General features: G+C 40.7%; 1 protein-coding gene across 1 annotated transcript; it reads right to left on the bottom strand.

The window, feature by feature from the left end:
- Positions 1-684: 684 nt before the first annotated feature.
- utp3 (UTP3 small subunit processome component) lies at positions 685-27,871 on the bottom strand. Its single transcript, XM_063032976.1, has 16 exons — positions 27,826-27,871; positions 26,084-26,174; positions 22,598-22,654; positions 21,929-21,985; positions 19,784-19,922; positions 19,489-19,563; positions 13,997-14,118; positions 12,012-12,164; positions 10,967-11,038; positions 10,830-10,870; positions 9,406-9,502; positions 8,815-8,994; positions 8,149-8,267; positions 5,871-5,937; positions 3,081-3,188; positions 685-822 (listed from the first exon to the last, which is right to left on the bottom strand). The coding sequence occupies exons 1-16, from the start codon at positions 27,831-27,833 to the stop codon at positions 733-735; spliced, it is 1,476 nt and encodes a 491-aa protein (XP_062889046.1). The 5' UTR covers positions 27,834-27,871; the 3' UTR covers positions 685-732.

Genomic DNA, 27,871 nt, shown 5'->3' with positions numbered 1-27,871 from the left:
TGTCTGGGATAATTCTAAATCTGAGCAGAAAACATGTTTTAAAGTTCCTCCTTGATCCTGCTAATGCCCAATTAAAAAGCAACATGGGATCTTATTGTTAAACAGATGGAACTTCTTATAACTGAGGAGAGCACAATGTTGCTTTTTTCACTATTGAAATGGTTCAATATCATTGGATGGGAGTAAAGCTATCAATATAGTTAATGAGATGTGAACTTCAGAATATTAATCTATCAGTCTTCAAATATTTCATAGTTGTAGAGACTGGTGAATACAATAGATATCTTCAACCTGATACTAAATAAAGCAATGATGTACCTAGTTTACTGTCTAATTTCCCTTCTTTGATAATTGTCACGACACACCAACTCGGTTGTATTAAATATGCACTGTACAAGATGGGAATTAAAATATTCCTATCCATTCATTGCTATCTTTCCTCATTGTTCTGTCAGCAATAGTGGTAGGAATATGTGTATTAACATATTTCAAGATGCTAGTTCTTATGGAAGAGGGCAAATCTATGGTATTGAATACAACTGTAAAAAAAATCACCCTTGGATGCACAAATAATTTAATAGCTTATAATTACATTATCCGTGAGTCCATTCATGGTACGTCTGTTTTAGTAAATTTATAAACTGTAAAATACAAAATCTTTACAAAATCTTTAGAGGCAGAGTAGCTGATACATTAATTACCAAATTGAAGATATTTGATACAGAAGCAAGATCAATGAAGCTTGATGCTCTTCTTAACTCCAGCCCGGATACCTGACAGCTCACCGCTATATCGCTGTTCCTCTCTGCGGACCTCTCGCACCTATTAAAAGTGATGTATAAAAACTCCTATCAATCAAGATCTCACCATTGTAAAAAGCATTCTGTGGATTTCTGTGCCTTTAAATGGGGTGGGGGGAGGAATCTGGAAAACCTGACATTCCTTTACCATTGAAGTCTAAAACTTTAGGACATAGTTACCAACTTAATTGCAAGAAACAGATTCAGTGTAAATTTCAAAGTCATTCACAAATAATGTGGCATCACCAAAAGCTTCCATGTAGAATTCAGTGGGAAAACTGGACGACCATTTGTTCTCAATGGCAATTTATCACCTATCCCCAATATTCTGGCAAACTGCTGCCATCTGAAAAGGATGTCAGATGTTGGACCCTGAGACAATGAAGGAGACTGAGGCTACGTCTACACTACGCCGGATAATTTTGAAAACGCCGGTTTCAAGTAAAAACGACAGGTGTCCACACTAAGCGTTTTTCAAAATAACTGTCCACATTAGACGGATATTTGGGCGAATCTCCTCCTACTGGGCATGCGCAGGACACACAGAAAACAAGCGAAAAGGAAACGGTATACTTGGTGCGCATTTGTCCAGTTACAGAGTAGAAAAACTTAAAAGGAATTGCTCTTGGCTCTCGCGCAGGAGGACTTAAAACTAAAAAAAAACAAATACTGGAGCATATGGAGTCAACCGACAGGGAGTTCATGGACAGTATGACCCGGCTGATGACGAACATTGAAAAACTGACTAACTCTGTTGCATTAATAAAGCACCTTGTTAAATGTATACAACATGTCTGCAACAGTGTTATCTTGTATTTCCATACAATATTACATTAGGCTGTTACACATCTATTGTCAGAGAAGTACTTGCATAAATAGGTAAAGCACCTTCATACAAGCAAGGACAGAAAACAGGGTGAAGTGAGTATACCTATTCATTCAGTAAGCTATGGGTCAAAGTATTTGCTGAGTACATTTCTAACTCTTCTGGCTTCAGTCTCGTTGCCGTCTGTTCTGAAATTGTAAGGTTCTGCGAAACGCGGAATCAAATATCGCTGTGATGATTGTACGTTCTAGTATCAATTGTTTGGCGACAAAAAAGTAGTAATAATAATAATAATAATAAGAAGAAGAAGAAGAAAACAATGAAATGCCGCGCTGCCGCCATCTGTTCCAGCACGTCATGACAGCAGTTTTAAGCAGCTCCGGTTACCCCGTCTACACTGCAACGGATATTAGGCGTTTTCAGATTTATTCACTCTGGAGACCGTTTCTGAAAATCTCCGTTTTCGGGGGCTGAAAACGCCGTTTCAGTGTGGACAGAAGGTCAAAACGAAGAGAAAAAGCTTCGTTTTCAAAATTATCCGGAGTAGTGTGGACATAGCCTAATATTGTGTTTGATCTGGAGAATTCCCAAGCATTCCAATGTGGCTATGCCCTTGTCCTTGTAAGTGGTTGAAGCTGCAGCTTGGTGTGTCAAAGACTTGGCAATTTGTTTCCTGATGCAAGTCATTTTGCAGCCATCAGGCACTAACAATGAACTGTTTAGGGTAATAAATGGGAGCTAATCAAGGGAGCTGCTTTGCCCTGGAAGGTACGAAAGTTGATTGATGTCGCGCCCACATTCATATAGGCTTGTTTTTCCCCTTACTGTGCTGTGATGGGTTCTCACCTTAAACAATCACATAGTTTTTTTCTGATTGAATATTTAAAACAGATATGCTTAATATTAGATTCTGTACTATTTTAAAATATTGCACTGTATTCCTTATTGTATTATACACACTTTGACCAATGCTCTCATGGAAATATCAAGGGAGCCATTTCTAGTATTATTCATTTAAGAATATGTGATGTCTCCTTTTGCAGGTAATTTAACAACTGAGACACTTAAAATGGTTATTTATTTATTCAGCCATGCAGTGCAGAATAAGCCCTTCCTGCCTTTTGAGCCACACTGCCCCAGCAACCCCATAACCCCGATTAACCTTAACCTAATCATGGAACAATTTACAATGACCAATTAACCTACCAGATTAAGCCTTTAGATTGTGGGAGGAAACCGAAGCACGAGGAAAACCCTCGCATTCCACGGGAAGGATGGACAGAGATTCCTGACGGAACGGTGCCAGAATCGAACTCCGATCTCCAGAATGTCCTGATCTGTAATAGCATTGCGCTAAAAGCTACGCTACTGTGGCGCCCAACATTCTGTCTGATGTTTACAGGACATTGATGACCCTAAATCAAAAATAAAATCTTAGCAACTCTTTCACTTACCTGACCCTTCCGTCGGATTTTGGCTCGTCTGAATTTCTCTCTGTGCTTGACTCGAGGATTACGGTCAATCTTCTTCCTTTTGGGTGTGAGACCCTTATTTTTGGCGATCTGTGATTGCCATGCAAAGTTTAGTGAGTAATTGGAGAAAATTATGGCAGGGTTACAATAATTGATCATTATAATCAAATATTCTGTTCCTAGAAAAAGATATCCAAAACAGTCTCCAGGTAATCAAACCTCAAGATCAAGCTCAACAGATGGTTAACCTGCAGGCAGGCAGAGTGCGTTCAGGATGTTATGTGTGTGGGCAATTCAAGGGGAAGGCAGAGAGTGTGAGTGGAGGAATCTTTAGGGGTATATGCCATACTCAAACTGACACTTAATGCTTGCAGCGTTTCCAGCCTACCACTAGGGTAAGGGTTCCAATATTCTGTCAGGAGGAAGGGAAAGATGTTGGACCCAGAGACAATGAAAGAGACAGGTATAATACACTTTCAGTACAAAGAATATAGGGCAGCAATTGGAAGTTTTACAGTCAGACTTTGAGGACTTGAAGAAATTAAACAAATTTGACATGATTAAAAACATGACACAAGTGAGAGGGCTTCTGATTCTAGGGGCACTGGGACCATTTCCACAGAGGTGATCTATTCAAGATGTATGAAATGCAGCTTAATAGGTCAGGCCTGCTAGTTCGATTTACTAATGAGGCCGTGAAGAGTTCACACAACATTGGCAAGTGCACTGGGAACTAGCATGAAATAATAGGAAAATATAATAAGATTAAAAATATGTTAATACATGATTAATAATAATAATTTAAAAAGAAGTAAGATTGCAATTATGTCACTCCGAATATTTTAATAGGCCATCTAATGGCAACAGCAGCAAATTGCAAGGAAATCAAACAGCGGGTGATATTGAGATACTTCAATTACCCAATAATGACTAACAGATATAACATTAAAGGGCAAGGAATCAAAATACTTTCACACAAATCAGGAGAATGTGGCAAGTCAAGTGGGACAACATTTTGGAAGCACTGCTCATATAACAGAAGAGCACTGGTTAATATATAGTAGAGCTCTTTAACTCAAAGCCCAGCTTTGAAAGTATGGAAGATTATCTGGCCAAAGTAAAGGGAAAACGGATCAGTAAGAGATATTTGAACAGAAACTGTTTTAAGTACAAGCCAGATACATTTCTACAAAGGGAAAGGTGTGGGAACCAAGGCCAGAGCTTGGTGAAATCAGCCCAAAACAGACAGCAATTGCAAACCAAAAATGTAGATGTATGATAAATATTTATGAATAATTCCACAGCCATGCTGAAAATAGTTAACAGAAAGGGAACTTTTAACCAAAAAAGCAAGATAAATAATACAAGAACAGAATGGTAGTTAACAGAAAACTGAGTACTTGTAGGAAAATTATCTGTAGATTCGTAGAGAAAGATGGGCACCAAGATCAAATAGGTTAGTAAATTGTTTCTTTTATGTTGTAAATAAAAACTCAAGCAGCAATATGCATGATAATCTCCAAAGTACTCAGTGACATTGATCAGTAAGTAAAGCCAAAAGCTGATACAGAATCAATTTTATTATGCAGTTTTGATTGGATTGCATGTATTAAGTATGTTAGTTTGTACATGCTGATTTAGGATTCGCCACAAAGAACCTCATACATAATGATTAGCTTCCAATATCACATTATAAAGCAACAACATCCAAGCTAGTATCAACTGCACTCCTTTTTGATAAAGATTAAGGGTAGTATTTTAAAAAAATAGTCAACATCAATATAAACTCATGGAACATGGGAAATTCTATTAAATGAGATGGCCCCTGAATAAAAAGCTTAGAAAACTCCTCTTCATCTCATGTTCTCGATATTTATATATTTATTATTATTTTTTTTTCTTTCTTTTTGTATTTGCACCGTTTGTTGTTCTCTCTAGTTTGGTTGTTTGTCTGTCCTGTTGGGTGTGGTCTTTCACTGATTCTATTGTGTTTCCCGTTGCCCTCAAGAAAATGAATCTCAGGGTTGTACATGATATGTACAGTACTGTACAAATACCTTAACATATATATGACTAGGGTGCCTAAGACTTTTACACAGGTACTATAGTAGTTTTATGTATTGCACTTACTGCTGCTGCTACTGCAAAAAAAAACAAATTTCATGACAATACACACAAAATGCTGGAGGAACTCAGCAGGCCAGGCAGCATCAATGGACAAGAATAAACAGTCGACATTTCGAACTGATTTCATGACGTTTGTGAGTAACGATAAACCTATAAACCTAATTTTGATATGGTGTCTATTGTGGACTGAGAGTGGGAAGGTGGGCAGGGAGATGGAAATCATGATTTGGAAAAAGGGAAGGGAGAGGGGAGGGAGCGGGGAAGCGCAAAAGAGATATTCTGTAATGATCAATAAACAAATTGTTTGGAATCAAATGATCTTGCCTGGTGTTTCAGGGCTGTGTGTGTCTGCTCCAGCAGCTGCCTCAGCCAGATTAACAATGCCAGCTTCCGCTCCACACTGACAAATATCTTAGGCAAAAGTCTTAGGCACCCTGGCTATATATAGTAAAACTTTTGCATAGTACTGTATGTACTTTGATAATAAATTTACTTTAAAGTAAAGCAGAAAATAGCAAACTATGACAAAGTTAGAATTAATATAATGTATTGATATATATTTTCTTGTACTCTGTATTCTTACATGTAAAATTAATAATAAAAATATTGGAAGGAGAAAAAAAAAGTTAGAAGCAATTCAGATACCTGATAAGTAATCTTTCTCTTTTCATCTGCACCAAGCATTTCCTGTACCGTGGCAGTGGTCTCATTACTGAAATATAAAACCCAGTGTTAAAGCATTGGGACATAAACACGTCAGAGTGGAGCTCCATTGCTTAGAGCAGCGGTTCTCTGAGCAATGTGACCCATATCGCCTCCCAAGGGGCCACAAGTAAGAAACAAGAAACTAACAGCAACAGGAGTTTCTGAATGCACCATGACAGGTTTACTGTCTTAATGGAAAATTACTAAAATACATAAATTTAAAAAAAGGATTATCTAAATCAACTGAATGAAATGAATGGGAAAATATGCTAGATGATGCAAATGAGGTAGCCTAGCCTGCCCCACACCAAATCCACCTCCAAATCACAAATTACAGATTGGACAAGGCTGTCTGTAGCAAGGCCAATCAGCGAATATGCTGCAGGAGGCTGATTTTGTTTGCCTTCCACTGACCTGTGCGTATTATAAAATATATAGAACGTGGCATGAAGGATGCAGTTACTGCTGTGGGGTCATCTGCCAGAAATAACCAGTTGTTTTAATTGGATTTCCTGCTTCGTATCTAGTTGAACATGGTTTCAGTCAAACTATTAAAAGCACATAATCAAAGGTAATTTTCAATTATCTTTAACCAAGTCGCAATCAGATATTCAAAAACTTGCTAGGTTGCATCAGTCACAAGGATCTCACTAAATACTTCAAGTGACTATATTAAGTGGTTTTTCACTGGTGCTTGGAAGAATTTTATATATTATAATTAAAGTATACTATTCAGAGCTTTGAAATAGTTTTATTTTCCAAATACACTTGTAACATTATATTTAACATACAATACCTACATCCTGTTAAAACATAAATATTGACTATATATTAGAATAATAAGTACATTCGACCAAAAAAAACTTTAGCAACTAATGGAGGGTGGGACCCGTAGAAATAAATGGAAGTCACAAGTGGGGCACATGTAGAAAAAGGTTGAGAACCACTGGTCTACAACTTTATTTCTTCTACCCAAGTACATAACCTTACGCTGTATTCCATCTGTCACTTCTTCGCCCATTCTCCTAACCTGTCCAAGTCCTTTTATAGTCCCTTCTTCCTCGATACTGTCAACCCCTCCACCTATCTTCTATTGTCCACAAACTTGGCCACAGAGCCATCAATTCTGCCATCCAGATCATTAATATATAATGTAAAAAGATATTCCAACACTAATCCCTGCGGAACACTGCTAGTCACCGGCAGCCAACTAGAAATGGCCCCCTTTATTCCTCTCTTCCTCATTTCAGTTAGCCAATCTTCTACCCATGCTAGTATCTTCCCTGTAATACCATGGGCTCTAATCTTGCTTAGCAAACTCATGTGCGGCTACTTGTCAAAGGTCATCTGAAAACCTAAGTAAACAACACCGTTGACTCTCCTTTGTTCATCCTATCTACTATTTCCTCAAAGAATTCCAACTGATTGGTTAGGCAAGATTTCCCTTTAAGGAAACCCTGCTCACTTTTTGCATGTTCAAAAATACTTAAGCAGGTAGCATCACAAAATAAAAGACACAGAGGCAATCATGAACAAGGAAGTATAAACTAAAAAAACTAATACAATTAGAACAAACTCGCCCTCAATTTATGTTTTTTCTTACATTGTTACCCGATTCTTTCTCTGATATGGTGGAATTTGAACCTTACCAGAGAATCAAACTGAAGAAACGTTGAGTAATTATAACATGAACTGTTTTCTCCATTCATAAAGTGATTTTTTTTGTTTACAACACTAAACACTACATTTTTTTTAAACTATAAAGATGGCAGCTACTGTTATTCCCAGGATTACAATACCTCCCTTTTTAGCGACATCTATAAATGTGGTTACCATTCCAAACTACTAATAACATGGCAGATACACGCAGACCCAACACTGGATGTGTGAGATAGTTACTACCTAACATCCTGAGAAGCTTGCACTTTCATATTTTTAAAAATAAATACTACTAGTTATTTTAAAGTCTATACTCTTATTAAGTAATACATTTAACATCATGCATTTGTCCAACATATCCATTCATCTGCACTTCTCTAAGTTGGTGTATTTTTTTGGGCTGTCTGAGACTAGTGCTGTGTGTACAACGTTTGCTCATTAAATAACTTGGGGAACTTATTGTCATCTTGTGTGCAATGTATCCCTTGACAGTCACTGTTGATTAGATTCTATCCAGGAAATATTTTAAAACCCATGTAAAGGCATAAGTATTCCTTACCTGTCTTCTTCCATTTTTCTTTTCTGGGGCAGAGTGTCTTTCATACTATTATGATATAGGAGTCCTGCTTCAGCACCCATATCATATTTTAGATCCTTAGACACTTCCTCACCAGTGACCTACATTAAAACATTAATCCCATATACTTAAGAACAAATGAAAAGACAGAACACATCCTTTCACAGCAATTCTACAGAAAATGATATACTTGTTAACATTTAACTTCACAAAACATTAAGAAAATCATTTGAAGTCCTGCAGTTCATGTTACACTTATAAGTACTTTCCCTTTGATTTTTAAAAAAAAATTAAAATCACAGGGTGTGCATATTGCTGAGATCATCAGCATTCGTGACTTTTTCCCCAAATGCTCTTGAATTAAGTAGTTTCCCAGCTCATTTCAGAGGATCTCTCTACTGCCTATTATGACTCCGGAATACCGTCGCACTCAGATGTAGAAGGATTCTTCATTGCTGTTTCCATAACAATTCTGTTTTACCAGTCAGGGTTGTTAGCCATAAATAGAGGACCAGTGGACCATTCATCTAGTCTTGCCTCTACCCTTTGACCTGTTTGGTAGGGGTGACTCTACCAAGAGCCAAAGCATAAAGCCCTGACTCCAGCCAACATAGCTCTCTAATTAACAGCAATATCTTCTATACTTGCCTTTACTTTTGTTCTTTGTCCAGCTTTTGGTTGTTTACTCATCTGAGGTGGCATTTTCTTCAATTTGGAGAAATGTTGATCTTTTCCACTAATCGATTTAAGATTTTTATTATTCTGCCTTAAATGCTGCTGGATATCAGATGGCAGTTCCACATCCACTAGAGGCAAGTCATTGATCAGCTAGAAGGATAAAATACACTATTGTTACCTTCTGTAAATTACCACAATTGAGGAACCGTTTAACTGAAGGCCTCACTCTCCAGCAATTAAGTTCTTCAAATAATGTAACCTGGGACGTCAATGAGATAATTCAATCAAATCCATCGAACATCTCATGAATTTGATGTGCCTTGGGGATGGAGAGTGTTTGACAAGGAAAGACAATGAAAAGCAGAGATGAGCATCTACGTCTAGTCTTATAAGGTGTCTAATAATTCCTTGTAAGATGCCAAAGGTGGAAACAAAAATGCAGACTGAACCCATAGCCTTAGTCATGGATAGCACAATGTAAAAGAAAAACAATAAAAAGTAACAAGTAGGTTAAAATATTAAATTAGTGACCCAGGATTAGCTTAGCTCCATAATACTCACATTTCTGTAGCTGAGCAGTCTCTCAATCACCGGATGGTTCTGAACTGGGATTCGCTTTGCCTTCAGTACCAGATAAAAACTAATGTTTGTGCAGTAGCTGTAGATCACACACTTCATTAGTATTAGTACATGTGTTCTCTTTTCTGTATAGTATGCCACAGTTCTAATTTATTTAATATAAAACTCAGGTACAGTACAAGAAATCCCAATCTTCTATGTTAGAGCTCTCAACTCCATACAACTCCAAGGTCTTCCTAGATGTGCCTACCAAATGGAGCTACTATTTATGTATCCGATCATTCTCTGCTGGCTCAAACACAGAAAGCCAACCAAATTGGCTGCAGGCTGTTGTGAGGAATTATATACAGCATTAAAAGGGCTAGAACCTAACTGACTTGTTTCGCAGCTTGGCTAGTCATGCTGTGCGAATAATGTAGCAAGATAACTAATCTGCTAACCGTGAGACAGGTGCAAGGAACAAAGGAGTGCTTGTTGCATGAGAAAGCTGCTTCGTGTAACCACTAATCAACGATGCCTGGCAATGATCAGAGTACTATGTGATAACGAACGTTTAACAAGCAGCCCCAGACAGTGCTCGGGGCTCACTTGATTACAGATTTTCGAGGCTCTATGAGCAGGGGCTCTGTAATATCAACTGAGATGCAAGCTTGCTAATACACTGTATGTAATCTTAAGTAAACTGTGTTTCACAATTATTCCCTTGGTCTGAACCTAAAGTTCTCTGGTAAAGAGGCAGATCATCAACTGGGCCTTGGGTAACAGAGTATAGAAGCCCTGCCCTCTGACAGTTTTGATGTAAGGCAAAGGCAGAGGCAGAGTTTTGTTGTGTCAAAGCCTGTCAACAATTTAAAAATGATATCTGAAGAAATAAAGTTGCTGTCAATAAATTTGATAACAGATTATTATTTTGGAAATAATAACACCAAAAAGTATAATAATAAAAAGTTCAATGAATATCTAAAAGCCCACTTTATCCATTATTTCCTAATCCACAGGTCGAGAAATCAAATTGAAACTAATAGGACATCCAATTCTCTGCTAGATCTACGTGTCTGAAATTTTCATCAGAATGGCGGCTCCTTATAAAAACTACCAGTCACATCCAAGAACACCTGTCCTATTGATACTGGCACTTTCGTGATATAGTCTGCCAATGTCATAGATGTTCACATGAATATCTTTCCAAGAAATGCACAAAAATATTAACATGGCATTGACACTCTTAGATCACAAGGCATTGTTTAAATTGTTCGTCAAAAAATGCTTTCAGCCACATTGAAATTTCCACTTAGCCACCTGATCAATGGCTATGAAATTGGGCTTCATTAAATCTACTTGATCTCCAAGACTATCACGCTCTGGAGAGGGTCATGATTCTCTAAAATTATAGCAAAGAAACTTACTTCAAATACAGATGGTACTTTGTCTGTACATACTGGACATCCTGTGAAATGAACAAAAGTTATTACAATACAATCAAGGCACACTGTACTCCTCGATTCCCCACCTGCCACATATCGTGTTTATGTTCTCAGCATACCTTCTCTGCCGGTATCCTACCGCTCTGCACCAGTTCCATCAGTGGCTGCAGCTCATCCTTCAATTCTACAAGCTGCAAGAAAGAAATCACAAAACTATCAGTTTGCTTCGCAGAAATTTTTAAAACAATCCTAATAAGCAATATACAAATAGCTAAAACAGAATATCCAACTATCTTCCTTCCTAGGTAAGTCACAAACAGAAATATTTCTACAACTGTAAACTTCAGACAATGCTTTGCCTTAAAGGGAAAGAAGTCCATTTGCCTATTACTTTAAACAATCACTGGAAAATTATTTTATATTTAAGAAATAACAAATGTTAAAATATAAAGACAGTCAACAGGATTTCATTCTAATCCAGGCTCCATTTCAGATCCCTTTTAATTCAACGGTTCTTTATCTTGTTAAGAGTTATAGCCTGACCAATAATGTCAAACCTGTACTTTCCCAAAAGCCAAGAGTAATCGATTTTTTTCTTTATAATCTATAACTTTTCCCAGCGAAGACAAGGAGCAACAAGTATTGGCTTTGGAGGAAAAGAACTTAAAGAGTATAATCAGAATAATGCTAAGCTAACTAATCCCCTAATACTTAACAGTAACTGATGCCAATGTTTGAAAGAACCAAATCCTGTACTATATTCAACCTTCATTTTCACACTTTTTCCCCTCATTCCATCTTCATTAATGTTCACAAGGTTAGGTCTTCATCTCACGCAGTGGTAAATCAGCCAAGGAACTTGTTCCCATTTGAGAATGTTAACACTCAGGTCGGATGACACTTGGAACTCAGCATGGATAGAAGGTCTAAACACATTAGCACTATAAAATCTCTGTGAATCCTCACCAATAAAACACCATGTCTGTCAATGAAATAATATTACTTGTTCTTTGGAAATGAGAATCCATTAAAATATTGTTTTTTACCTCTAGAACATTATATTACTACTTTATTAATTTTCAGCCTTTTCTCTGTGCCACCCAATATTTGGAAAACACAGTAAAACGATTCAGTGAACTCAAGCAACCAGCAAGCTTAGCCAACCTTGGCTTTGAAATCTTGGATAAGTTCCAGAAGCTCAGGTGACTCCTTCTTCAGCAGCTTCAGCTTCTCTTTCTGGGACATTTTGTTCAAATCTTTTTTAATTTTCAGATCCTTTCCAGAAGCCTTCTCTGCTTCCTGCTCTTGGGCGAATGTCTATGAATAGAAAACTCTCTGTAATAATCAAATTTACGATTTCAGCAAACCTTACTTCATTCCAGAATGCAGACGAGCAGTAACCCTATGGATATCTCATCCTAATGCTCATCTTTATTTGTAGTCAGGCTGGCAGGAAATTTTATCATCTGGATCCATATAAACGCTGCAGATTCAAAAGCAGTCAAAGGCAAGTTACCATTACAGATTTCCTTCTCACCAAGTACAAAGCAGACCTCAGCTCAGTCTAACCTGACTGAGATTAGCTGATGGAGTCAGCAACAAAAATCAAATACAAGCAACAGGACCACTTCCTATCTAGCGATTCATGCCTTTATTCCAGCACCAGCAATACAGACCAAGTTGACTGCATTTGCACAGAACCTTACGTATTTCTGTCATTTGCAGTTGAGAAAAAGGGTGGGGAGCAGAGGGTAAATGCAGATGCCTTTCGGGTAGACAGTTGAGAATCAATAAGGCCAGATTGAGCTTTGAGCTCAAATGTAAAATAAGAGTACATATGTGTTTTAAGATGAAAACAGCTTTACTTCTGTAAAAAAAAGGACCAGAACACAGAACTCTTCTAATTTGGAAAGAAGTATTCAGATTCTATACAGAAGGTTCCGGGGGCAAGAATGAAAAGCCAAAATTAATACAAAGATTACGGTTCAGGTGCAGTGGCAGTTTAGAAGACCAGGCCATCTCAGGTGCACCCATGTCTCTACTTACTACCACTCAATGTGGTTCATCACTGACCTTCTGACAGATTTCAAAAATGTATCTCTGTATAGGCGAGTCAGTAGCTGGAAGGAAAGTGCATCCTAAACAGGGGAAAACAAAAACTTCTACCTGTCATTGAACTACCATGGTTAATCTCATTCAGAAGGCATTGAGGGTTACCTTGTTTTCACTGGGGAGGAAATCAGCGGGTGGCGGGGTGGAGATGTGTCTCTACCAAAGGGGGTTTAAGGCACTTCTTTTCTCTGCTAGCCTGCAGGTCACCCTTGGGCAAGGTGTAGCACCTGCTTAGCCTCCCTGATCAGGGTCACATGAAGCCATGAGAGCAGGTGGTGCATATCACAAGTCCTGGTCATGCCACCACTGACGCCAGGCAAACAATCTCTGAAGAGTACTGATAATGGCTGGGTTACCTGTCTTGTAAAGACACTGCCTTAAAATCTACAACATTCTTGGCAGCCAGAAATGGATCGGATTTTTTTTTGACTGAGTTTAAAGGATCAGCAGAGGTGTGCCCCAAACACAGAACCAGGAAAATGGTGGATTCACCCTGATCCAATATTAGTTTTAAAAACATGGCCAAGTGGTTAAGGCATCAGTCTAGTGATCTGAAGGTCGCTAGTTCGAGCCTCAGCTGAGGCAGCGTGTTGTGTCCTTGAGCAAGGCACTTAACCACACATTGCTCTGCGACGACACTGGTGCCAAGCTGTATCGGCCCTAGTGCCCTTCCCTTGGACAACATTGGTGGCGTGGAGAGGGGGGACTTGCAGCATGGGCAACTGTCGGTCTTCCATACGACCTTGCCCAGGCCTGCACCCTGGAAACCTTCCAAGGCACAAATCCATAGTCTCACGAGACTAACGGATGCCTATTTTTATTTAAAAATGAAAGAAATACCACCAACACCTAGAAGACAAACATAGTTGAAATAATTCAGAAATAAGTTAAGACAGGTCATTGGCAGCCTAGTAATTGCTAGAATTCTGTGCCAAAATATGCAGGAAATTGATTCCAGTGACAGTTCTCACTAATTACCTTGGCACGTCTAAGCTTGTGGCAAAATCCTTCACACCTCCACATGCCTGGTCAGTTACCTGAATAAGATCGAGTCCAAAGTCATCCTCAGACAGATTTTCTGCCAACCGTTTCTGAATATTTATAGCCTCTTGTTCCTCCTCCTCAGCCTCAGCCAGAGCTTCTGCTTGTTTCTTTCCACCTGCATGTGTGTAAACAGCAAACGCTGAGATCAGACCATAAAGAACTATATCTCCTTGCATACAATTATTCCACTCTCAAGATTGTTGGTTACACAATTGAGCAAGATTTTAAACTTTGTACAGTGGATTTTCATGTTAAAAGGCAAGTAATGAAAATTCCTAAACCTCAGCATCCCCATATCTCCCAGGACCAGTTTGTGAAGTCTGGCTACATCAAAGTATGGCCAGCATGTCACCCAGAGACAAACTAGATGTCAATCAAATTAAAACAAAGCACTCCTATAAATCTCAACCACCCCATAGTATCCATTGGTTTAAAGATCTAATTACAAGTCAGAGACAATATGTTGTATTTCTGATGTTGTGGGTCAATGCATGCTTACAGTATATGGTTAAAATCTACAATACATTATGGTGAATTTGCATTGCCTCAGTTCAGATAAGACCACAATAAGCAATGGGAAAGTTGGAAACGAAGAGGCCCATTTTCACAAGTGGTCCCCTTTCTCTACGACAGTAATGACTAGGCATCTGTCTTAGGAGAAAAAACATCCAAAATTGAGCTGTCCTTGAAAACAGAAGGACAGAATACCTTCTGTACATCCAGTTAACAGCTACAGAAATAAAAACAGACTGAAAAGCAGAGAAATGTGTATTAAATCACAGGATGTTTTAACGCGCATTCTCTTCTGGTACCAGTGAAAGCCCAATGACAAAATCTGCCAACTCCTAATAAACTTTGAAATAACACAACATCCAATAAATGGTAACAAATAGGTAGAAGGGATAATTATAGCTCTATACAAACTCAATCAATTTAATAAGACACAACTTGCCATGGTGACTGCCCCTAAATAGGCCATGGATCTCTAGGAATCCTCTCTAACAGCTTCACTGACATGAGCCACCAGTCCAATTTCCAATTTCCCTTCTTAAATAATGGAACAATATTAGCTACTCATCAGTCCTGCAGGACCTTACTTGTGGCTACAGATGACATGAAGATATTAATGAAGGCCCCGGCAACCTCATCTCCTAACTCTCTCAATAACCTGTGGAATATCCCATCAGGTGCTGGGGACTTACCCACCTTAATGTTCTTTAAGAAACTAAATACTACCTCCGCCTTTATCTCAAAATACTCTTGTTATTAGCATGTTCCACACTGAAGTCCCTATTTTCCACATCCTTCTTGTAAATACTGATGCAAAGCACTCATTTAGGAACTCACTCACATCCTCCACCTCTGAGCATGTTCCCTCCTTTATCCTTCAGGGATCCTTCCTGCTCCTCAGTTATCCTCTTACTCTTGATGCATGTATAGAATACCTTCAGATTCTCTTTAATGCTACTTGCCAAAGACTTTTCATGACCCTTTGATTTTCCTAGTTCCTTCTTGAGATCTTTTATGGCTTCATCATAATCCTCAAGAACTTTGTTTAGCTTCCTTACATACATTTCTGTTTTCTTCCTGACTAAATTTACCACCTTGGATTTCGACATCCAAGGTTCCCTTACCTTGCCATTCGTCTTACTAGAACATACTTGTCCTGTACTCTATGCAGTTGGTCTTTAAGCACCCTCTACATGTCAGCCCAAAAATAGCTGTTCCAAATTAATTCTGTCTAGTTCCTGCCTAATACTCTCATAATTTGCCCTGTTTCAATTTAATACATTCCTGCAAGGTCCACATTTATCCTTAGCTACACCTGTCTTAAAACTTAAGGAGTTGTGGTCACTATACCCTGTCACCCGGCCAGGCTCATTACCCAATACCTGGTGTAGTGCAGCCCTCCCCACCTTTTGTTGGACCCTATTGAGTTACAAATCCCCTAATGGATGTACTTGAAAAATTCTGTCTCATCTAAACCGTTTGCACTGAGGTCCCAGTCTGTTTTGGTAAAGTTGAAGTCACCCATTACAACAGATCTGCTGTTTTTATCTATCTCGCTAATCTGTCTGAATATTTGTTCCTCAATGTCCTGGGGGCTATGGGGGGGGGGGGTTTACAGTATAATCCCATCATTGCACTTTTCTTATTTTTGAGTTCTACCCATCTCGACTCAGTGGATGAGCCCTCCATTATGTCATCTCTGATATTGTCACTGATTAATAGCACACCTCACTCTCCCCACCCCTTTTACCTTTTCCTCTTTTTCTACAACACTGAAAACCCAGAACATTCCTATCCCTCTCTCAACCTAGTCACTGTTATGGCCATAACATCATACTCTAAGTTCATCACCCTTGCCTATAATACACCTAGCATTAATATACAAACACTTTAATTCATCTGTCCCATGGTATCTATTACCTCACTCCTTCCTGTTCCTACTAGTCATCAAATCTACCTTCCTCTAAATCGCAAACAACAGGAATTCTGCAGATGCTGGAAATTCAAGCAACACACATCAAAGTTGCTGGTGAACGCAGCAGGCCAAGCAGCATCTATAGGAAGAGGTGCAGTCGACGTTTCAGGAGATCCTTCGTCAGGACTAACTGAAGGAAGAGCGAGTAAGGGATTTGAAAGCTGGAGGGGGAGGGGGAGATCCAAAATGATAGAAGACAGGAGGGGGAGGGATGGAGCCGAGAGCTGGACAGGTGATAGGCAAAAGGGGATACGAGAGGATCATGGGACAGGAGGTCCGGGAAGAAAGACAAGGGGGGGGGGTGACCCAGAGGATGGGCAAGAGGTATATTCAGAGGGACAGAGGGAGAAAGAGGAGAGTGAGAGAAAGAATGTGTGCATAAAAATGAGTAACAGATGGGGTACGAGGGGGAGGTGGGGCCTTAGCGGAAGTTAGAGAAGTCGATGTTCATGCCATCAGGTTGGAGGCTACCCAGACGGAACATAGGGTGTTGTTCCTCCAACCTGAGTGTGGCTTCATCTTTACAGTAGAGGAGGCCGTGGACAGACATGTCAGAATGGGAATGGGATGTGGAATTAAAATGTGTGGCCACTGGGAGATCCTGCTTTCTCTGGCGGACAGAGCGTAGATGTTCAGCAAAGCGGTCTCCCAGTCTGCGTCGGGTCTCACCAATATATAAAAGGCCACATCGGGAGCACCGGACGCAGTATATCACCCCAGTCGACTCACAGGTGAAGTGATGCCTCACTTGGAAGGACTGTTTGGGGCCCTGAATGGTGGTAAGGGAGGAAGTGTAAGGGCATGTGTAGCACTTGTTCCGCTTACATGGATAAGTGCCAGGAGGGAGATCAGTGGGGAGGGATGGGGGGGACGAATGGACAAGGGAGTTGTGTAGGGAGCGATCCCTGTGGAATGCAGAGAGAGGGGGGGAGGGAAAGATGTGCTTAGTGGTGGGATCCCGTTGGAGGTGGCGGAAGTTACGGAGAATAATATGTTGGACCCAGAGGCTGGTGGGGTGGTAGGTGAGGACCAGGGGAACCCTATTCCTAGTGGGGTGGTGGAAGGATGGAGTGAGAGCAGATGTACGTGAAATGGGGGAGATACGTTTAAGAGCAGAGTTGATAGTGGAGGAAGAGAAGCCCCTTTCTTTAAAAAAGGAAGACATCTCCCTCGTCCTAGAATGAAAAGCCTCATCCTGAGAGCAGATGCGGCGGAGACGGAGGAATTGCGAGAAGGGGATGGCGTTTTTGCAAGAGACAGGGTGAGAAGAGGAATAGTCCAGATAGCTGTGAGAGTCAGTAGGCTTATAGTAGACATCAGTGGATAAGCTGTCTCCAGAGACAGAGACAGAAAGATCTAGAAAGGGGAGGGAGGTGTCGGAAATGGACCAGGTAAACTTGAGGGCAGGGTGAAACTTGGAGGCAAAGTTAATAAAGTCAACGAGTTCTGCATGCATGCAGGAAGCAGTGCCAATGCAGTCGTCGATGTAGCGAAGGAAAAGTGGGGGACAGATACCAGAACAGGCACGGAACATAGATTGTTCCACAAACCCAACAAAAAGGCAGGCATAGCTAGGACCCATACGGGTGCCCATAGCTACACCTTTAGTTTGGAGGAAATGGGAGGAGCCAAAGGAGAAATTATTAAGAGTAAGGACTAATTCCGCTAGACGGAGCAGAGTGGTGGTAGAGGGGAACTGATTAGGTCTGGAATCCAAAAAGAAGCGTAGAGCTTTGAGACCTTCCTGATGGGGGATGGAAGTATATAAGGACTGGACATCCATGGTGAAAATAAAGCGGTGGGGGCCAGGGAACTTAAAATCATCGAAAAGTTTAAGAGCGTGAGAAGTGTCACGAACATAGGTCGGAAGGGATTGAACAAGGGGTGATAAAACAGTGTCGAGGTATGCAGAAATGAGTTCGGTGGGGCAGGAGCAAGCTGAGACAATAGGTCGGCCAGGACAGGCAGGTTTGTGGATCTTGGGTAGGAGGTAGAAACGGGAAGTGCGGGGTGTGAGAACTATAAGGTTGGTAGCAGTGGATGGGAGATCCCCTGAGCGGATAAAGTCGGTGATGGTGTGGGAGACAATGGCCTGGTGCTCCTTAGTGGGGTCACGATCGAGGGGTAAATAAGAGGAGGTATCCGCGAGTTGTCGCTGTGCCTCGGCAAGGTAGAGGTCAGTACGCCAGACTACAACAGCACCCCCCTTATCGGCGGGTTTAATAATAAGGTTAGGATTAGTGCGGAGGGAGTGGAGAGCCGAGCGTTCCGAAGGAGTGAGGTTGGAATGGGGACAAGGTGCGGTGAAGTCGAGACGGTTGATGTCCCGTCGGCAGTTAGCAATAAAGAGATCCAGAGCAGGCAGAAGACCAGAGCGGGATGTCCTCTAAATCGCTCCACTTTCTGACCTGGGGCTCTGGTTCACACCCCTTGCCAAACTAGTTTTACCCCCACCCCAGTAGTTCTAGCAAACCTCCCGGCCACCAGATTGACTCCACTCCAGTTAAGGTGCAACCCATCCCTCTTGTACAAATCAACCCTATATCAGAAGAGGTTCCAGTGATCCAAGATCCCGAAACTCGGTCCCCTGCACCAGTTCCTCAGCCACTCATTCATGCATTTTATCATTATATTCCTCCCCCGAGTAATTCAGATAACTACTTTCAAAGTTCTGATTTTTCACCTCTTTGCCACCTCCCTAGACTCACTGTGCAGGATCTCTTCCTGCTTTCTACCCACATCATTGGTGCCAATTTACACCACAGTCTCAGCCAGCTCACCCTCTCCCTTGAGAATGTTCTGCAGCCACTCTTGAGACATCCTCAACCCGAACACCTGGGATCGTGGTGTCCCTTTTGCGTAGCACAGAATCACCTGTCTGTCCCCTGACTCATGAGTCTCCTGTCGCCACTTTTCTGCCTGACTTTACGCTTTCCAGCTGAGCCTCAAAGCTGGCCACAGTGCCACTAACCTGGCAAGAGGCCAAATTCCAGTACTTACGAGGAAGCTCATCAACATAATCAGTATTATAATACGATTTCTTCTTCTGTCCCCAGGCCAATGCACTTGGGAGACCTGCAAAAGAAAAACGGTGCAGCAACAATGAGTTTTACTACGAAGAAACAAATTCAGCATTTGCAGCAGTATCTTCACATATTGATTGTTATTAGGAGTAACATTTATGGATTATTTCTCCAGATCTCTGCAAAAGCTTCAGGGTGAGCTTGGATGTGGAAAGAAATTAGTCATCTGATGGATTACACAACATTTGATAATACCCCAGCCCTACACCAACCTTCTTCCGATTTGCCCTCAAGGTCACTATCCATGTCAACCTCTTCCTCGTATTCATCTTCATCTTCTTCCATTGCTTCTGCCTCTTCCTCATCATCTTCATCATCAGAATCAGGAAGGTCCAGAGGCATCACCTCTTCCTGTTTTAAAAAGACGTAATATGTAGCCATATATTTGATCCAATCAGTTAATGATTTTAATAAATTAATTTCTAGCAATATATCTTTGCTGCATGACAACAGAAGGGAAATATATACTGAACGGTATCAAATACAAGATTTTGTCGGCAATTTTCTTTTAACTCAGTGAAAGTTCAAGTACATGAAAAATAGGAAAAAGGATATTCCACACAGTCTTCTGGACCAACTCTCTCATTCAATATTACAGCTGCTTTCTCTTCTCCCTCATTAACCACTGAAATGTAAAGTGGTAAAAATCTACGGATAGCACCAAATAAACGGCAGGACACTCAAGGCCCTCTGGAATACAGAATGCCAAATCAAGTGAGTTAAATCAATAAGAGGGGTTCAGATTATTGATGTAGATGGAAGGGTTGGACAAGTTCTTAGGAGACTGCAGTATCCCTGTCAGATTTAGGAGGGCCAATGAAGCCTCATACTGTCATGCACGATACATCCCAATTCAGAAACATCATGCATACATGTTAAGAGACAGTGTGTGAGTGAATAAGGTGGACAAATAAAGCCACCTTAACCAATTTCAAGTAACAGTTCGCAGAAAGTGGATGAAAAGAGTTTACACTTTCAGCTAGCTATAGCAAACAAAAGCAAAGTAGAATGAAGTCATGCATTTTATTTGTTATTAGTTGAATAAATTGGTAATGTAAAAATCCATTAGCTGCATTACATAGGAGCAGGAGGAGAAGCTGGCGGCACGACGCAGCTTGCGCGGCCACTCCGGTGAATGATATCCGTAATCTGTCAAGTAGGGTGCCGTGCACAATCCTGATTTGATGGAGACAGACGTGAGAGAATGGAGGAACATCTGGAGAAACTTCTGAAATGCCTTTTTCGCTGCCGCTGTTACTGTGTGATCCAGAATCTCCGGAGGGGAAGGCCCCAAATCCTCGGCTTTGCTTGCTGCTCGGCAGCCGGGACAGGGTCGAAGCGCTGGTTGGAGGCTCGAAGTTTCTGGATGGATTTATCGAGTCTGCTGTGGTCGGGTGCTTCCAATGCATCGACAGTTGTCGGTGCCTGGAGGTTTATGGCAGAGAGAGTTTCTCCCTTCCGCCGCCTGCTATTGGGGACTATCAGGAGTCGATCGGAACTTTGAGACTTTTTTTTTTACCTTTCCCATGGACTGCTCTTTATCAAATTGTGGTATTGCTTTGCACTGCTGTAACTATACGTTATAATTATGTGGTCTTGTCAGTGTTAGTCTTTGGTTTGTCCTGCTTTTTTTGTGATATCACTCTGGAGGAACATTGTATCATTTCTTAATGCATGCATGCATTTCTAAATGACAATGAACGAGGACTGAGTGTCCTTATAATCTAATCTAATTACAAATGACATAATTAACATCCATCTCACTCACACACACACACACACACACACACACATCAGCCGGGACTGCATACAGAAATGCAACACCCTCATTGTCTTCTGGTCCTATCAAGACCTTTGTTGGTAGTTTGACTACTTTCTAGTACCTTAAAGAGTGCATGAAAGAGTTTGAGACAAGCACAGAAACCTAGGCTACTTTTTCAGCACAATCCTGAAAAGGAAGTGCTGCAACATAAGAATTATCATCTTTCAGTTGAGGTTGTCTGGCCGTTCAAATAACAGTGGAAAGCTCGTTTGAAGCACAGTAAGAGAAACTCTGCCACATTATTATTCTTTATTTTATACAGTCATAGTCATATTGCTGATTGTGAGCAGTTGCTGCAGTTCAGTGTTGCCTACATTACAACAGAGGCAAGAGTTTAAACTATTTCATCAGCAGTAACATGCTTTGGAATGTTCCACAATTACTGTTTTCCCTCAAAGTGATGAGGAGAAAAAAAATTCTGGATTGATTTTTATTTACTTGTTCAACAGGAAATTTAGATATTACTCAAAAGTCTTTCCGAGAAGTTTGACCAACAACGGAGTGACATTAGCCCAGCAGAATTGGACATACACACCTCATCTAGTGAATCTTCACTCAAATTATCACGTGCTAGTCCACCAGCCAGCAGCTTCTGAAAAACAAAATTGCAGATTATCCACACTGCAAACAAAGAGCATCAAGGCACGTTTGGACTCCTGCTGCTAAACCTGCTTTGGGTGTTCTTTAAAAATTACCTTGTATAAAAACTGCTGTCTTCCTGCTCCTCCTTTTACAACTTTCCCCAAATACAGATTATTTTAAGGTCGTATATAGTCAATATTTCACACTGAAAAATCAGTAAAATGTACCGCAAATTTCTTGTGTGGCAATACATATGTTATCATTATTATGTCCCAAACTACCCAATATTGCTAATTGTAAATATTTTAAATCTTATGCTTACATTTATGATGGCAATTGCGTTGTAATTGTGTCATACTTTCATATCACATTCCTTCCCTCAGCAACACTGATTTTCCAGTGAATTTCAGCTGGCGCTGTGGAATAATTTATCAAACTCCTGAATTTCTGGAACTTCTGTTATTTCCACACCTAACCCCTACTTCTACTTCACCTGTGGTTTACAAATCCCATTGTCTGGTTACCACAACATCACAGGAAACTAACTAACACAATTTCATCTGTGCTTATTTTTCCCCCTTTATTGTAACGATTATAGACAAATGTAGTATTTCACACTTACCTCAAATTTCTTCTCGTGAAATTCATCAACGTCATCATTATAATACTCTGAGGAATTCTACAAGGAAAATATAAGTGCCTTAAATCCAAACACAATGACCATATCCATTTCACACTTCAACATCATAATCACAAAAAAATTACCTAATTTACAAAGTCTGCAAGATATCCATTGCTATTCAAAGTTCCATGGTTCCAAAACCAGTGACTAAAAGTCTGGATCAACTTGCTCCCAATTCTTCAAAGGAATGCAAATATGATCCCATAAGATTTATTGATTTCATTTAGAGATATAGCGCAGAACACGCCCTTCTGCGCCACCCAGCAACCCATCTATTTAACCCCAGCCTAATCACAGGACAATTTACAATGAGCAACTAATCTACTAACCGGTACACCTTTAGACTGTGGGAGGAAACCAGAACACCTGGAGGAAACCCACACTCACATGGGAAGGAATGTACAAAGTTGCTTACAAAGGATGTGGGAATTGATCTCTAAACTCCGGTGCCCCGAGCTGTAGTAGCATCGTGCTAACAGCTATGCTACACAGTCCTCTGAAAAAACTTACTTGTCATCTCTCCAATAACTTGGCTGTGCTGAACCCTAGTATTTTAAAATATTATTAAAGAGATATTAGCAGGGAGTTTCTATTTTGTTCTCAGAATCTACCTTAATTCTTTCACATTAACAAAACACTGCAGGTGCTGGTAGTATTAAATAACCAAAAACCTCACAGTCACTGATCCTCTGAAAATTATTTGCTATATCTATCTAATTCCCTGACAATTTAAGCCCTTAAAATGTTTATTCATTTTCCTTTTGAAAATTACTACCGAAGCTGCTTTTAACACCCTTTCTCCTCCAGTGGAAATAGTTATTCCTTATACAATCTAAGCATTTCATTGTGGTTCTTAAGTGAAATCTCTTAAGCTGGACTGCTATGAGAATCATCATATAATTAATTTATTTCTTCTTGGTACCCTTGACATCCTTCAATAAGTATACTCAAAACTAAATGGTACGAGAGCTGAGACTGAACGAGCATGCTTTTTAAAAACAGTTGCAAGAAGTTTGAACCCTTTGCTATTACCTGGTTTTCTACATCAGTTACTCATAAAATGTGGTCTGATCTTCATCCAAGTCATGATAATAGACAAACACAATCTGCCTAAACTAATAACACACAAACAATTGTACTTCTTTTCATTGCACCATTTAAACAATCACAGCCTAGTTCAAAAAAGTATGTGACTCTCTGGGTTAACGCCTTCTACAATAGCTATTTGGAGTCAGTTGTTCCAATCAATGAGGTGCGGTTGGGGGTGTGGATTGTAGCGGTGCCCTGCCCTACAAAAGTGGCACACAAAGTCAGGTTACCAACAGAGCCTGCTCTTCTCAAGTAAGATCTGTTTATGTGTAACATGCCTTAATCAAAACAATTTTCAAAGGACCTTAGAAAAATTGCAGAGATACATGAAGCTGGAAAAGGCTACAAGAGCATTTCTAAAGACCCGAGTGTTTAGTCCACAGTAAGAGAAATTGCCTACAAATGGAAGAAATTCAGTACTGTTGCTACTCTCTCTAGGAGGGGGCACCCTGCAAAGATCACACCAAGAGCACAACGTGGAAGGCTGAAGGAGGTGAAAAAGAACCCAAAGGTAACAGCAAGAGGCCTGCAGGAATCTCTAGAACTTGCTAAAGTCTCTGTTCACGTGTCCATTATAAAAATACTGAACAAGAACGGTGTTCATGGAAGGACACCATGGAGGAAACAACTGCTCCCCAAAAAGAATATTGTTGCACGTCTCAAGTTTTCAAAAGACCACCTGGATGTTTCACAATGGTTCTTGGGCAACGTTCTGTGGACAGATGAGACAAAAGTCGAACTTCTTGGCAGAAATGCACACCTCTATGTTTGGAGGAAAAAGGGTACTGCACATCAACACCAAAACGTCATCCCAAAGGTGAAGCATGTGGAAGAAGCATCATAGTTTGGGGCTGCTTTGCTGACTTAGGGCCTGGTCAGCTTACATTCATTGAGAGAACAACCAATTCACAAATGTATCAAGACATTTTACAGGAGAATAGCAGGATAGCAGTCCGTCACCTGAAACTTAATAGAAGTTGGATGACGAAACAAGACCATGCTCCAAAACACAAGAGTAAATCAACAAGAGAATGGTTTAAAAAGAAGAATTCTTGTCTTGGAACGGCCAAGTCAAGAGTCCAGACCTCAACCCAATTGAGATGCTGTGGCATGACCTGAAGAGGGCTGTTCATGCAAGGTATCCCAGAAACTGTGATGAACTGAAACAGTTTTGTATGGAAGAATGGTCTAAAATTCCTCCTCGCCATTGTGCAAGTCTGATCAGCAGCTACAGGAAACGTTTGGTGGAGATAATTGCTGCTAAAGAAGGTTATTAAGTAAAATAGTTTACAGACTTTTTCCAGCCTGGACCATGAATGATTAAGCAATGTAATCACCAAGGACATGAAAGCAGATTGTGTTCATCTTTTACTGTGACTTAGATGACAATAAAACCACACTTTATGAGTAATTAATATAGAAAACCAGGTAATTGCAGAGGGTTCACAAACTTTTTTTTTGCAACCATATAATGGTTTTCCATAACTGCCATACAATGGCTGTATTAATAAACAAAAGCCTTTTAAAATTACTAAAATATATGAACATTCTAAGATTGCTGGAACCCATTAGGCCACGTTGCTTTTGGTGATTTTATTATTACATGGTGGCCTAATAGAAATTTACAGGTATTATCAAATGATAAGTTACCTGGACTGTTGGAGAGAATAGGAAGATGACTGTTGGGAATAAACAAACCATAGGAAGTTTCTTGCTGTAATTAGAACCATAGCTGTCTGGATACAGAGGTGCTGCTGAGTTGATTCCAAAGATATCATGCACAAAACTGTCATTCAGCCCATCAGGACTACACCAGCTACACCGGCTCCGAACACAGACCATCCCTTCCTACACCGGCTCCGAAAACAGACCATCCCTTCCTACACCGGCTCCGAACACAGACCATCCCTTCCTACACCGGCTCCGAACACAGACCACCCCTTCCTACACCGGCTCCGAACACAGACCATCCCCTCCTTTAGCTCTGCAACCTGTTCTCTCTCTTTACACACCCTTCAACTCAACAGGTTGGCTCTTTTCATAGAGGCACAATAGTTGAAGCAACAGGCTTCAATTATAAAATAACTGATGGATAGTCCAAATGAAATGGCGCAGATGAGGACAGCGAGGTCTGACAAATGAAAAAGATGGATGACTTTTGATCTTTCCTATGGACGATGTGTAGATGATTTACACTCTCATGCACATGGTCATTAAACCTTTGAAACCACGGTTGAAGTAAATCGAACCACTTCCACATACAAGTCGATGTCACATTAAGCCATGTATTGCAAGTAACATAAAGGATTAGCATATACTCTTCTTTTTAATACTCACAATATCTGGCTTTGGTAATTTGCTGTACTTCTTGGGGTCATCGCTGTCATCATCCTGTTGCTGCCTCTGTGGCTGCCTGGGCTTTCTTCTACTAGATGGGCAAAGCAGCCAATAATTAAAAATATAGTTACCTAAAAATACTTACTCTAAGAATAACAAATTTAGGTAACATTGTGCTTTTATTTTGCACAATGATATACCCAAGCTTCAATTGCTTCCACTGTTTGCAAGAAGTTAGTACATTCTCCCAATGAACTCGTAGGCTTCCCCTGGCGGCTTGATTTTCTCCCAAATTAGCATGCTAAGTTGGCGCCAGGAGCATGGCCACAACTGTGGACTGCCGCCACACATCCCCAGACTGAACACGAACAACACATTTCACTGTGTGTTTCAATGTACATGTTATTGGCACAGATGGTTATGTACACATATTCCTCTATTTTTTACATGCAGAATTTAGTGTTTCTTTACACAACCATGAGCAGACCAGCACAGCAATTTACAAAATCAGGTATTCTTTATACCTAATGAGCAAGTTTTATGGCACTGTCTCCAAACTCGACTGAAACGTATCTACAGATGAGCTTCATTATCATTATCACATCACACACAAAACGCTGGAGAAACTCAGCAGGCCAGGCCACATCTATGGAAAAGAGTACAGTCCACGTTTTGGGTCCAGACCCTTCAGCAGGTTAAACTTTCAAATGGATTGGTTTGAATTGGACGTTTATCAGGGTCTTAAAGGGGTGAAGCACAAGTCTTAATCATGGGATTAAGCGATCTGTTTGCAGTAGCCAATGTAACAGGCTCTAATAAATGGACACAAAATTCTAGCAAAGCAGTAGAAAGATTATTAGCAACACACACAAGATGCTGGAGAAACTCAGCAGGCTAGGCGGCATCTATGGCAACGAATAAACAGTCGACATATCGGGCCGAGACCCTTCTTCAAGACTGGAAAGTGGAAAACGCCCAACTAAAAAGGTGCAGGGAGGGGAAGGAGGCTAGCTAGGAGGTGATAGGTAAAGCCCAGAGGGTGGGAAAGGTAAAGGGCTAGAGAGGAAGGAATCTGATGGGAAAGGAGAGTGGACATGGGAAAAGGAGGAGAGGCATCAAATCTTCTCGACAACAGGTCTTTCTAATCACCAACTACAATTTAACTGACAGTTCTCAAACAACTTATGCAGGTTTACATCTCATTCAGATTTGGATCCAAGTGAAAGATAAAGGGGAGAAATTGTTTTATGTGTTGCTCCACAGTGCAACATCTGCGGCCCCCTACAACAGTTATCCGGTTGACATTACATTCAGATTTGTGGGATCGCGCACCATGCAGTTCTCGAATAAAGACTTGTTGGCAGTAAAGCGACTCGCGTAGCTGAAAAACACACACAAAATGCTGGAAGAACTCAGTGCATTAGGCGGCGTCTGCGGAGGGAAATGAACAGTCGGCGTTTTGTGCTGCCTCGGGTGCTCATTTTCCTCTATTAATGCTGCCCGACCCGCAGAGTTCCTCCACGATGGGAATATCTTGTGCATCGAGATGCTGAAGCGGAGAAAGGTGACGCATCTCCTCGCTGTCGGCTCCCGCGCCTCCGTTACCAGGAACCCCCCCTGACCTGAACTCTTCCCCTCTGAAAACAAAACCCTTAATCGTTTCCATTCCTCCTCTTCCCCGGAACAAAACTCGTTTCTCCTTCCAACAACGTCCCTTCCCTTGAGCCAGACCTGTTTCTTACCTTCGCATGGTCTCCAACAGGAAGTCGCTGGTGATCCCGTCCTTAA

This window comes from Mobula hypostoma, chromosome 25 (assembly GCF_963921235.1).
Source record: "Mobula hypostoma chromosome 25, sMobHyp1.1, whole genome shotgun sequence".
Classification (NCBI taxonomy): Eukaryota; Metazoa; Chordata; class Chondrichthyes; order Myliobatiformes; family Myliobatidae; genus Mobula; species Mobula hypostoma.
This window is presented reverse-complemented; position numbering and strand designations above follow the sequence as displayed.

Excerpts from the sequence above, each read along its gene's own strand:
- utp3 (XM_063032976.1), bottom strand. Across the intron at positions 19,564-19,783 it reads TGAGGGCAAATCGGAAGAAG|GTCTCCCAAGTGCATTGGCC; the intron begins GTTGGTGTAGGG and ends TTTCTTTTGCAG. Across the intron at positions 11,039-12,011 it reads TCCAAGATTTCAAAGCCAAG|CTTGTAGAATTGAAGGATGA; the intron begins GTTGGCTAAGCT and ends TCTTTCTTGCAG.